The sequence below is a fragment of the Carassius gibelio genome, chromosome B24 (assembly GCF_023724105.1).
Source record: "Carassius gibelio isolate Cgi1373 ecotype wild population from Czech Republic chromosome B24, carGib1.2-hapl.c, whole genome shotgun sequence".
Taxonomy (NCBI): Eukaryota; Metazoa; Chordata; class Actinopteri; order Cypriniformes; family Cyprinidae; genus Carassius; species Carassius gibelio.
In genome coordinates this window covers 22,754,235-22,766,786 of record NC_068419.1, presented here as the reverse complement: position 1 = coordinate 22,766,786, position 12,552 = coordinate 22,754,235, and the positions used below count along the sequence as shown (strand labels likewise).

The 12,552-nt window shown below is 37.2% G+C and overlaps 1 protein-coding gene across 1 annotated transcript; it reads left to right on the top strand.

Moving 5' to 3' along the window:
* Positions 1-669: 669 nt before the first annotated feature.
* bloc1s5 (biogenesis of lysosomal organelles complex-1, subunit 5, muted) lies at positions 670-7,120 on the top strand. The gene is made up of 5 exons (XM_052596542.1): positions 670-902; positions 1,268-1,350; positions 1,640-1,769; positions 5,658-5,716; positions 6,663-7,120. The coding sequence occupies exons 1-5, from the start codon at positions 881-883 to the stop codon at positions 6,834-6,836; spliced, it is 468 nt and encodes a 155-aa protein (XP_052452502.1). The 5' UTR covers positions 670-880; the 3' UTR covers positions 6,837-7,120.
* Positions 7,121-12,552: the final 5,432 nt, after the last annotated feature.

Genomic DNA, 12,552 nt, shown 5'->3' with positions numbered 1-12,552 from the left:
AAACCAAAAAGTATTGTTCTATAATACATAAAGATGGAATAATATAAATAGCAGAATGTTAAATGTTGTATAGATTGCTATGCATTTCTCTTTATTATAATTTTAGAATAATTAGCATAATAACAAAGCTAGCATTAAAAAGAAGTATAATTTAATAATAATAAACAGTTATCACTGCAGATGTGTCTCAGTGCCCAGGGGCCTGATCGGGATAATATTGGTACCATCACAATTAAGCTTTACTACTAACATTTGCATTAATTATTATTATTATTATTACTATTATTATATATTTATTTTTTATTTTTTTGTAGGCTATATTAAACAAGTAGCTAACCCCCCCCCCCCCCAAAAAAAAAAAAAATCGAATCAAAATGTTGTTGTTATTTTCCATACACTGAAAGTCAGTGTTGTTTGGCCCTCAGTCACTGTTCTTCATAATATATTATTTTGTGTTCTACAGAAGAAAGAGATTTCATGAGCTTGATGAGTTATTTATTAAATAACACCAAAAATATGTCCAATTAATGTATACCTATATTTACGAATTATACACACTGGTTTTCTTGAATGTCGTGTGACCTGAAAAAGGTTGTTGCTGAACGTGAAGAGACTTTTGTTTTATATAGCCACTTTTATTTTGAAGGTCACTTGGGCCTTTTATTTTGGAGTTATTTTCTGTTATTGTTTGCGCGTGACTCGTTGAAGAACGTGACAACACAGTTCTGTAAAATTCTCCATAGGAACATTTCACTTATAGTATTTGACTCATTAACATTTCTCAATCATCAGACTTTGCGGATAGGAAACATTTGGCGGAATATTAGGGTTAACGTTACATATAATCGTGTAAGGCTGTCAGATTAACCAGCATCTCGTGATGATGGAGAAGATTGTTAAAGGTTAGTTGTTATGTTCATTTTCTTTTACGCATTAGACGCATTACGTTGTAGTTAATACAGCTTAAATTAATATAAAATGCTACTGACTGCACACCAAAATTGAAGTTTCAAGATATTTTCTAACTGCAGGTTGCATGAACTAATGATAGTTTAATTATTATCCACTCATTTAAGATAATGACATTTTTCAAATATTAAAGACACATTTTTCATAGTAAAGACTATTATATATGTATATATCGAACATAAACCTAGCATGTAAAGCAAGTAGTTTAAAGTACATCGGATAACTTATTTAATTGTATACCTTTTTTGTTTATTAATTGTGGTATTTAATGTAATGTAAAGTATTTGTTTCTTCACAGATGTTGGTGACATTCAGTCGAGACTGATTGATCACAGGCCGGTCTTGCAGGGAGAAATTAGATACTTCATCAGGGAGTTTGAGGTTATTGCATAACTTTATTTTGATAATTGCATTTTAAATTAATTAAGAAAACATGTATGGTTGCGTTTAAATTTTCACACTTAAAACTATGTATGCTATGAATTTGCCAACATGTTGATGCAGTGTATTCTTTAGGTATACAGTTGTGTAGTTAGAATAAATTAATTTCTGGGCATACTACTGTACATCCAACATAGTGGCATTGATTGTCCTTTTACTTGTATGCTCTTTGACCCTTGACATAATAACAACAACCACATTTACACTAGAATTGTTTGTGTTCCCTCAGGAGAAGCGTGCTTTCAGAGAATGCCGTCTGCTTGAAAATCTGAATAAGATGACATCAGACACAAATGAACATGATCTGCCGCAGTGCATTGAGAGTATGCAGGAGAAACTATGTGATGCTCTCACACGACGTAAGTCTCAGCATTTACAGTAAAGAGTGTACTGAAGTGTCAGACACAACATGAGGAGGAAATGGACATGCAGACAGGAAAGAAACTTATGTTGAGTAAATCTTGTGTAATGTTTAATTTTGTTAGTATAGTTAAAAATAAATAAATGTAAAAAAAAAAAAAAAATGCATTTGTTGAAAAAAAAAATGCTAATTTTAATGCATTAAAGGAACAGTTTTCTTTTTCACCTGAAATGAAAATTTGGTGAAAATGTACTCACCCTTAAGCCATTCAAGATTTAGATGAGATTCTTAAAATAGATTTAGCATTGCATCATTTGCTCACCAGTGGATCCTCTGCAGTGAATGGGGGCCAAACAACTGATAAAAACATCACAATATTCCACAATATTCAATTAATTAACATCTTGTTAATTAAAAAGCTGTGTGTTTGTGATATTAATAATACAGCTGCTGGTCACATAATTAGAATATCATCAAAAAGTTGATTTATTTAACTAATTCCATAAAAAAGTGAAACTTGTATATTATATTTATTCATTACACACAGATTGATATATTTCAAATGTATATTTATTTTCATTTTGATGTTTATAACTGACAACTAAGGAAAATCCCAAATTCAGTATCTCAGATTACTGAGTATACAGATACTCAAATTAGAATATAATTTAAGACCAATACAAAGAAAGAATTTTTAGAAATCTTGGCCAACTAAGCAGTAAAAAAATGAAAAGTATGAGCATGTACAGCACTCAATACTTAGTTGAAGCTCCTTTTGCCTGAATTACTGCAGCAATGTGGCGTGGCATGGAGTCGATCAGTGTGTGGCTCTACTCAGGTGTTTTGAGAGCCCAGGTTGCTCTGATAGTGGCCTTCAGCTCTTCTGCATTGTTGGGTCTGGCATATCGCATCTTCCTCTTCCCAATACCCCATAGATTTTCTTGGGGTTAATGTCAGGCGAGTTTGCTGGCCAATTAAGAACAGGGATACCATGGTCCTTAAACCAGGTACTGGTAGCTTTGGCACTGTTTGCTGGTGCCAAGTCCTGTCGGAAAATGAAATCAGCATCTCCATTATGTTGGTCAGCATTAGGAAGCATGAAGCGCTCTAAAGCTTCCTGGTATACAGCTGTGTTGACCTTTGACCTCAGAAAACACAGTGGACCAACACCAGCAGATGACATTGCTCCGCAAACCATCACTGACTGTGGGACCCTGATTATCAAAGGAAATGCAAAACTTACTTTCATCAGAGAACATAACTTTGGACTACTCAGCAGCAGTTCAGTTCTTTTTGAAGTGAGACGCTTCTGACACTGTCTGTTGTCCAAGAGTGGATTGACACAACAAATGCGACAGCTGAAACCCATGTCTTGCATATGTCTTTGTGTAGTGGTTCTTGAAGCACTGACTCCAGCTGCAGTCCACTCTTTGTGAATCTCCCCCACATTTTTTAATGGGTTTTGTTTCATAATCATCATTATCCCTATTGCTTATACACTTTTTTTTTTTTTTTTTTTTACCACATCTTTTCCTTCCCTTTGCCTCTCTATTAATGTGCTTGGACACAGAGCTCTGTGAACAGCCAGCCTCTTTTGCAATGACCTTTTGTGTCTTGCCCTCCTTGTGCAAAGTGTCAATGGTCGTCTTTTGGACAACTGTCAAGTCAGCAGTCTTCCCCATGATTGTGTAGGCTACAGACTTCGAGACCATTTAAAGGCCTTCGCAGGTGTTTTGAGTTAATTAGCTGATTAGAGTGTGGCACCAGGTGTCTTCAATATCGAACCTTTTCACAATATTCAAATTTTCTGAGATCATGAATTTGGGATTTTCCTTAGTTGTCAGTTATAAACATCCAAATTAAAAGAAATAAACATTTGAAATATATCAGTCTGTGTGTAAGGAATAAATATAATTGTGGCGAGTGGGGCGGGGCCGAGAGGCGTGGGAACGAGGAGTGAGGCCAGGTGTAATGATTGGAGATGAGCTACACCTGCGCCCCACCGCCAGTATCGAGTCCCACGTAGGAGATGGAAGGATATAAAACTGGAGCGACTATAGTGAAGGACGAGAGAGGACCAGGCCTGGGACATTATTTTATGTGTTTGGCTTTTATTTGTGCGCGTCAGTCGCATATTAAAATTATGTTTTGATTGTGCGCCGGTTCCCGCCTCCTTCTTCCCGATGATTAGGGAGTTTTATATCCTTCCATCTCCTACGTGGGACTCGATACTGGCGGTGGGGCGCAGGTGTAGCTCATCTCCAATCACTACACCTGGCCTCACTCCTCGTTCCCACGCCTCTCGGCCCCGCCCCACTCGCCACATACCCCCATCGCCCCTCGCAGGCCGGGGGGTACCCTCGAGACTGCGCTCTACTCCCCACAACCCCCCCCCTTCCCTCCGGGGGGGGACCGCTCACGGGGACCTGCGGGAACCTGGGGGTAGGACAGACGAGGCGAGAGAAAAGGAGATGGAAGGAGGAGCGACAGGGACGAGAGAGGGGAGAGAGAAAAAAAAAAAAAAAAAAAAAAAAAAACGGTTCCCAGACGCACTGCTGCTCGGCCCTCCACCGGCTGGGTGATCTCCTCCGCGGTGCCCGGCGGTGGCACTGGACGGCCCTCGGCGGACGGCACGACACTCCTCCGCCGCCCGGTGGACGGCGACGGCTCCTCCGATTTTGGGCAGCGGCAGGAGTCCCCCGTTCCCTGCCCCTCCGGATTCCGTCACGGAGGCGGCAGGCTCCAGCCCCCTGGCGAACGGCGCCGACTCCTCCGCTCCCTCATGGACGGCAGCTGCCCCTCCATATCGTGGGCGGTCGGCAGCGAGCTCGCCCGTCCCCGGCAACTCGCTCCAGCCCACTGCCTCGAGCGTCCATGGCGGCACATACCTCGCCTGCTCGAGGGCACCGTGGATTCACCACAGCGACGAGGGATCTTCAGCAGCACGTCCCTCCTTCTCCCAGGCTTCGGCACCACTGTAACGATAAAAACTCCCTAATCATCGGGAAGAAGGAGGCGGGAACCGGTGCACAATCAAAACATAATTTTAATATTAAAAATAAACAAAACAGCGCGTCAGCCCCTCACGGCGACTGACGCGCACAAATAAAAGCCAAACACATAAAACACATAAAATAATGTCCCAGGCCTGGTCCTCTCTCGTCCTTATCTCGACTATAGTCGCTCCAGTTTTATATCCTTCCATCTCCTACGTGGGACTCGATACTGGCGGTGGGGCGCAGGTGTAGCTCATCTCCAATCACTACACCTGGCCTCACTCCTCGCTCCCACGCCTCTCGGCCCCGCCCCACTCGCCACAATAATATACAAGTTTTACTTTTTGAATGGAATCAGTGAAATCAACTTTTTGATGATATTCTAATTATATGGCCAGCACCTGTACATAAAAATGCAGAAAGCAATATTATGAATTATGGACTTTAAAAGTTTTTTTTTTTTTTTTTGCCATCACAAGACATTTACTGATGGACTGGAGGCATGTGAATTATTGTTATGTGTTTATCAGCTGTTTGAACTCTCATTCTGATGGCACCCATTCACTGCAGAGAATCTATTGGTGAGCTAGTAATGTAATTCGAAATTCATCCAAATCTGCACCAGTGAAGAAACAAACTCATTTAGTCATTTTAAAGAAGCGTAGGCAAAAATGTGAGACCACTGTGAAACAAGTTAAAAATTAATTTAAATTATATTAATAAATGTTATATAAAGCACTGTAATTATTTTGGCATACATTTTTAGATCTGTGTTATTTACTGTTGCAGCCAGTCAATTCAATAAGAATATATATATTAGTTAATATTCTTAAAGCAAGATTAGTGTATTGATGGGAATATTGTATTGACATTTGCTTTTCTATTTGTAGTTGAAGCAGCGAATCATATGGCCCAGAGGATCCAGCAGAGGGAGCTAGAGGCTGAGCAGGTACATGAGGAGAATAGAACCGTGGATTCACAGTTCTATTCTAAAGACTTTATAAAGGTTCTCCACTAGTAGTAGATCTCAGTGAATCCACGAACTAGTGTCTGTATAGTTTTTACCTGATCTCGAATCAGTTTTATAAATTTGTTGCCATTTTTAATGACATTTGTATGTTATTTGTATAATAAAAAGGAAGCCCTGTAGTTAATAGTCTTTTACTGGCCAGATTAACCAACCTCTCCATGTAACAAACAAAAAAAATGTAATAAAATATTATTATACAGAGACTTCCTATATTTTAGATTGTGCTTTCAATAAAACATTTGCAATTGGTTTGTAAAAGGTGATTTTATGCATGTTTAGGTTATGCATTTATGCTACATTTACACTGTTCTGACCAGCAGGTATTACTAGTGTTTGGCATTTTGAGTGCTTTGAGATGATGAAACTTTTTTTGCAAAGCAATTGGTTAAACGTATTTAAAGTAAAAAAAAAAAAAAAAAAGCATTATTTTTTTCCCATCACTAACTTTGACTACTAGTAATAATACATTAGCATTCCATATGCTAATCGCACAATAAAATAGTACTTAATTTCAACATTTTGCTTCTTGATCTACTAGATTGCACATTTTAAAGAATCACGTAAAATCAAAAGCAAGCAAACAAATCAAGTTTAGAAGAGTAGACTTTTTTTTGTATAGAGCACAAATTAAACAGTTGTACTTGCTGAATTGAGCAGTATGATGGGGAAATATGAATGCATATGAAACATTCTTTCATCTTTGTCTAAAGCATACTGTTTCACTATTTTTATAAAAGAAAGGCATGCATTTTGTAGTATGCAATAGGTAGTAGTCCATATAGCCATTACAGTTAGATTTCAAACAGATTATTATAAAAGCTAATGATAAGTAATTTGCATATTGTTTGTTGATGTGTGTGTTCAGAACACACATCTGCAGGTGAGTGCGGAGAAGCGGAAGCAGGACTGGGAGGAATTCCTGAAGGAGCAGTCTCGGCTGAAGGAGGAGGTGGATGAGGAGCATGTTAAAGCTGTGGGCCGACTCAGCGCTCAATACAATGACATGAAAAAAGACCTGGCTAAATACAGCAGCTTCTGAACCCCGATGAATGCATTTTAATTATATCAGTGAAGTCCAGTTTTGTTCTTTTTCCATTTTGTTGATGGTGTCGAGGATTGCATTAAAGAAATATTTTATACGAAATGAAAATTCTGTCATCACTGTCATCACACACACAGGCATGATTTTATGCAGACTACAGGTGCACATACAATATAATTAAGCATGGGCAATATGTCAATGTTTTAAGAATCTTCACAACGTTATTTTTATTTATTTGTAATGTTTTTACTTTTTTACAATAAAGTAATATCAATGTATAAGCTTAAATGTACAGGATTGATTTATTTTGAGCTTAAGTACTCCTCTGTGGCCTTGTTGATTTTTATTTTATCAAATATTAGATTTACTTATTTTGAATGCATTAGTGAGTGCAAAGAGTTCAAGCCTGTAACATCTAATTATGAGTCTTTCAGTGTGTGTTACATTCATGAGACCCTTCAGTCTATGTAGAAACATCCATCATGGCACACATGTGCCTCTCACATCCTTTTAGTTCACATCTAATCATAGTCATTTCCACATCAGTAAAAAATTGTAAATACCCTCTCGTATAACAGTTTTTTTCCTACATTTGTACTGTCTCTTGCATTAAGCACAACTGAATGTGTTTTAAGGCAGTCTGTGCACCTGCTTTAGATGGAAAGAGATCTTGGCCAGAAATCTGTCCTTTCTCCTCACATCTACCTATGTTTTCCATACTATAGTTAAACAGTCAGACAGCACATTCAGTGAATCTGAGCTGCCTTTGACACGGGTGGAGCGACTGGACTGTCAAATTCTACACACGCTATGTCTTGAGCATTTACAAATTGCTAATGTTGCCACAAAATCTGTTTACCGTTAGTCAAGGTATTTCTCTGTGTGGATGCATCAGTGAAAGATTATTTCAGATTTCTTTGAGATGCTGTTGGTCACGATGTGGCTTTTCCAGCTTCTGTCATGTTAACTAAAATAACATTTTGTTTGCTTCCAGTCTGCCAACATTGAAGATTCGGTAAAAACTTTCAAATAGCTAACAAAACATTCATCCATTTATGATTTTACTACTACCATCATTTGTCTGTCAAATAAATGGTTTGACCAAATATGAAATGCTGTGTGATAGACAGACCACTTAAATAGCTGTTTAACGAGATGGAAATGTTAATTGACAAAAGACTTTAGGGAGTGAGCGTGATGATCCACACATAACCTCACCACTAAACATAACTGTCACTCACTGGGTCATAAGCAGATCTCATTAAAATGAATGAAAAAGACACCAATTCATTACATTTACATTTAGTCATCCAAGACAACAATGCAGCGACTTTGTTCAAGGCTAAGAAAGGTAAGAATATGGTTGTCATCATGTGACATCAGTGTTTCAACTTTAATTTTATGAAGCCTCAAAAAAGGTGTTCAAAGAAAACAATAAAAAAAAAAATATATTTATACAAAAATGTATTCTGTTCTAGAACATCCATCTCTCTTTGTTTGTTGTCTGTATATTCTGGTTGAAATAAGTAAGACTGGGCAACAAATTGCAAGTATGCAGGTATGCATATTTGAGAAATGATCTTAGGATCAAATTTAGGATAGTTTCCACGCAACATTTTATAAATGAGGGCCCCAGGTTCTACATCAAAATGCTAACTTCTGCATCAGCAGCACCACACGCATGCATCGTGAATGTGGGCTGAAGACTGGAATGGCAGAGAGGATATTGTAGAATAAGTAGTTATTTTTGTTTCCTTTGCCCACAAAATTCTCATAGCTTCATAAAACTGAACTCGAAATCTGACACATGGACTATTTTATGATGTCTTTACTACCTGTCTGGCTTTAATGTGGTAGCTGCATTGCTGTTTATGGAGGGTCAGAAAGCTGTCAGATTTCATCAAAAATATCTTAATTTGTGTTCTGAAGATGAACAAAAGTCTTACGGGTTTAGAACAACATACAGAATTGTAATTTTTGTGTGAACTATCCCTTTAAGTGTCTTAAACTCTTTCTCCACCATTGACAACAATTTCTATCATTTATGAGAAAGCTTAAGCAGAATTTACAGTATTTGTTTTCTAGTAGGGGGTGTCATTACATATCTTCTGAAAGAGTACAGAATCTCTGAATCACTACATATAGGTGAAGAAGCAGAAACAGGAAATAGCATTAAACAGATGCAAAAATGTGGTCATCAAACATTATACAGCATGTAAATCAAAAATTGCCTAATGCTACGAATTGAAATGTCAAAGTGTTATAGGACTGTGCAAATTTTGAGGATATTGATGGAAGCGAATCTCTTGATCTATTTTTTTTTCTGCACGTTCATATTCATACAAGGAAATATACTGAGGACCATGAAAGTTGTGGAAATACCAAAATTAGCTAGCAAAAAAATTTTAATAAATAATTTGAGTTAAAAGGTTAGTTCTCCACACAACAAGGATGCAGTATTCTGATGACAACTTTCATGGACCTTGACACTGTTATTTACTTGGCAGTCAATTGGAAAATCTCCGGCCTCCAGGTTTTTCATCCAAAGTATCTTAAATTTTGTTCTGGAGACAAAAAGTGCTTTTACAGGTTTGGAACGACATGGGGGTAACTAAAGTGATTAATGAGAAATTTTTCATTTATGGGTGAACTAACCCTTTAACTTGTTACGAAGGAAGACTCGCACAGAGTATAAAATAATACAGTTGACGTTTATTGACAGCAACAGAGGTAAACGGATTAAAGGCAGATAATTGGGTTGTTCAATGCAGATGTTCACAGTACTGATGAGGAATGTAATGAGAGTCTTTTCCTTAAAGGAGACTGCGGATACAACGGATGGAGACTGGATGACAGGACACACCTCGGTGGAGCAATCGTGGGAGACACAGTGGAGACTTGGGAGAAGACACAAGCTGGAGAAGAGCACAGGAGGTAAGTTCACAAAGGAGGTAAGTATATCAAAGTTTCAATGGAATAGCATAGAGAGTCCACTTCGTATGAATGAGACCGGACATTGGAGTGGAGTGAGGTGTGTGCAATCAGTACTCAGGTGAGGGTGTGCGCTATGATTGGCTGGTGAATGAGCCTGACTGATCTTTGACATAACTATTATGTACTGACATTTAAACCTAACCATATTACGAAACGTACTTAACCTTACCTGATTCCACCTCAACATCACCATGACAAAAATAGTATTCGATTGCTTGCTTTATTTATTTATTTCAGTTAAAGTCAGTTAAAGCTAAAGCCATTTGAATCTTAAATAACACCTTATATAAATTTGGGCCAAAAATGTCTAAAAAAACATATACTTGTTTATACATTGTCTATTTGGAGCAGCAAATTATTAATTACATGATTGCATTTAGTGTTACTGAAGCTGAACCAGGGTTGGAATATGTCAGTCTTTGGCTTTGTCATCTTTCATATCCGAGGTTTCTCTCAGACCAGGGCTATAGTGTTCCCGTTGGCATTTACACGTTGAGTGTGAGAGATTTGCAGAGGCAGATATTTTGAGGTTGTCTCCTCCATGGCAAATCCAAGTCAGTCATTGACAGTTAATGAGGAGTGACACCGCGGAAACATGGACCTGCCTCGCCAACAAGGCACCTTTCATCTGCGCCTGTTTGCTTTTGCAGCTCTGCTTGAGAAAAGAAAATATACAGAAAATCCTGAAAAGGTCAAAAAAAAAAAAAAACCTTGGATGAATAAATCCCAAGAGTGTGATTATGGCTGTTTTAGCTATTTAATATTTCTGTCAGCCTATTTAAACATTTCTATGGAAATGATGTTATTGTGAAGCACCTTTATTCTACACCATCACTGCACAACTCTATGTGATGAAATGCATGAATTATTTATGCATCATAAGTTCCTGCTTTACATTTTTGTTTTCACTCCACAAGTGAATAAAAATAATAATAATAACCCATTTACTGTATGCTTATTTTATTTTATTAATATATGTTTTGTTTTTTATTCAAAGTTGGCATTCAATTTAATTTTGAGTGAACTATTCCTTTAATTTCAGGCACTGGTTGTAAAACATTGTAACCTTTTCTAGTTATTAATGTAAAAACAAGCAGTAACACTTTATTTTAAGCTGATGTTTTTACTATTACTGTTAATGTTAGAGTTTTGTTTAGGGTTAGTTGCTTGTAATTGTACATAATTTACTTATTATCATGGAAAGTATGTGTAACTACATCACCTTAAAACAAAGTGTTGCAAGTTTCTCAGCTATTTGAGCTCTACACAGGCTATTGGAGAGCCAAAATAACATGGGTTAACATACATCAGCATTGTGCGTCAATGTTAGGATTGATGTTCTTTGGAACAAAGGCTCTATCGCCTCTGCACATTGACCCGAGAGGAAACCTCCCTCCTTTTTTAGTGGCTCGCACAGGAAGCAGCATTTGAAGCCATCATTTCCTCTCTGCCCTGCTCAAGACAGACCCTCTGACCGAGAAGATGAGCATGATGTAGTTTGGAGTACGACTGCTAGAGTTTATCAGAGCACGTTCCGCCACACCAGTGGCACAGGAACACAAGCTTGTTTTTCGTCTACTCTCTATCAGTTTCTCAGAGTCCTTCCTGTTTTTGAGGGAGCGTGGTGATCCCGGCCGACGAGCTGAGCACCCTGCCAACATAAATTGTGTGGGGAAAGGCATTGAGAACTTAGTAGCCAGAGGAGACTGTGGAGACACCGTCGAGGAAATGTCTGATTACAGGAAGATGAACATTCATGAAAACAAAGGGACATCCATATACAGAAACTCAGTGGATGGGTTCATGTTGACCAGCTATTCACTTATGCAACCTGTGACCCTTTAACCGCACTGACCTACTGTCATACACAATATGGCCTCAGAGGAATGCAATAAATAGATTAGTGTTGGCAAGAAATTAACATCGGAAGGTTTATTTGAACCAGTTCAAAAAGATGATTCATCGGTTCCTTTTAGAACCATTGTGTCTCAATTTGTCTTTGTTTTTAAGAAGTCTCTTTTGCTCACCAAGCGTGCATTTATTTTATCCGAAGTACAACAAAAATTGTAAAAAAAATGTCATATTTTGATTATGACTGGTGATTTCTGAAGGATCATGTTACACTGAAGACTGGAGTAACAATGCTGAAAATTTTGCTTTGATCACAGGAATAAATTACATTTGAAAATATATTTAAATAGAAAGCAGATATATTTAATAGTAAAAAAATAATAATAAAAAAATCACCGTATTACTGCTATAATATCACTACTGTTTGATCAAATAAATGCAGGCAATTTGACAATTCTTTAAAAAAATAAAAAAATAAAAAAATAAAAACTTTACAAATCTTACTGACTGGTAGTGTGTGTCTGTGTGTATAATCATTTAACAAAATAATATAATGCTTAGTTCAATGTTGTTATGTTCAAATGAGTTATAAAAGGGTTTAGAAACCACATAGGTTTTATGTTTTTCAAGGTTTTTTGGCCACCTAGTATATTTTCACAAGAGTTGAAATTCCAAAATGATAATCCAATTATAATTAATAATAATAATAATAATAATAATAATAATAATAATAATAATAATAATAATAATAATAATAAAAGCACACACTTTACATCATCTTATCTTCCAAATATTTTGATGTCTGTGATGTTCAGGTTTTGGTCTGTCAACAAACAACAGCAAGATTTGGGAAGATTTTACATGCTGA

Bases quoted from the DNA above. Each gene is read 5' to 3' on its own strand.
- bloc1s5 (XM_052596542.1), top strand. From the start codon at position 881: ATGATGGAGAAGATTGTTAAAG. The intron at 903-1,267 runs GTTAGTTGTTAT...GTTTCTTCACAG, and splicing joins GATGGAGAAGATTGTTAAAG to ATGTTGGTGACATTCAGTCG. The intron at 1,770-5,657 runs GTAAGTCTCAGC...TTCTATTTGTAG, and splicing joins ATGTGATGCTCTCACACGAC to TTGAAGCAGCGAATCATATG.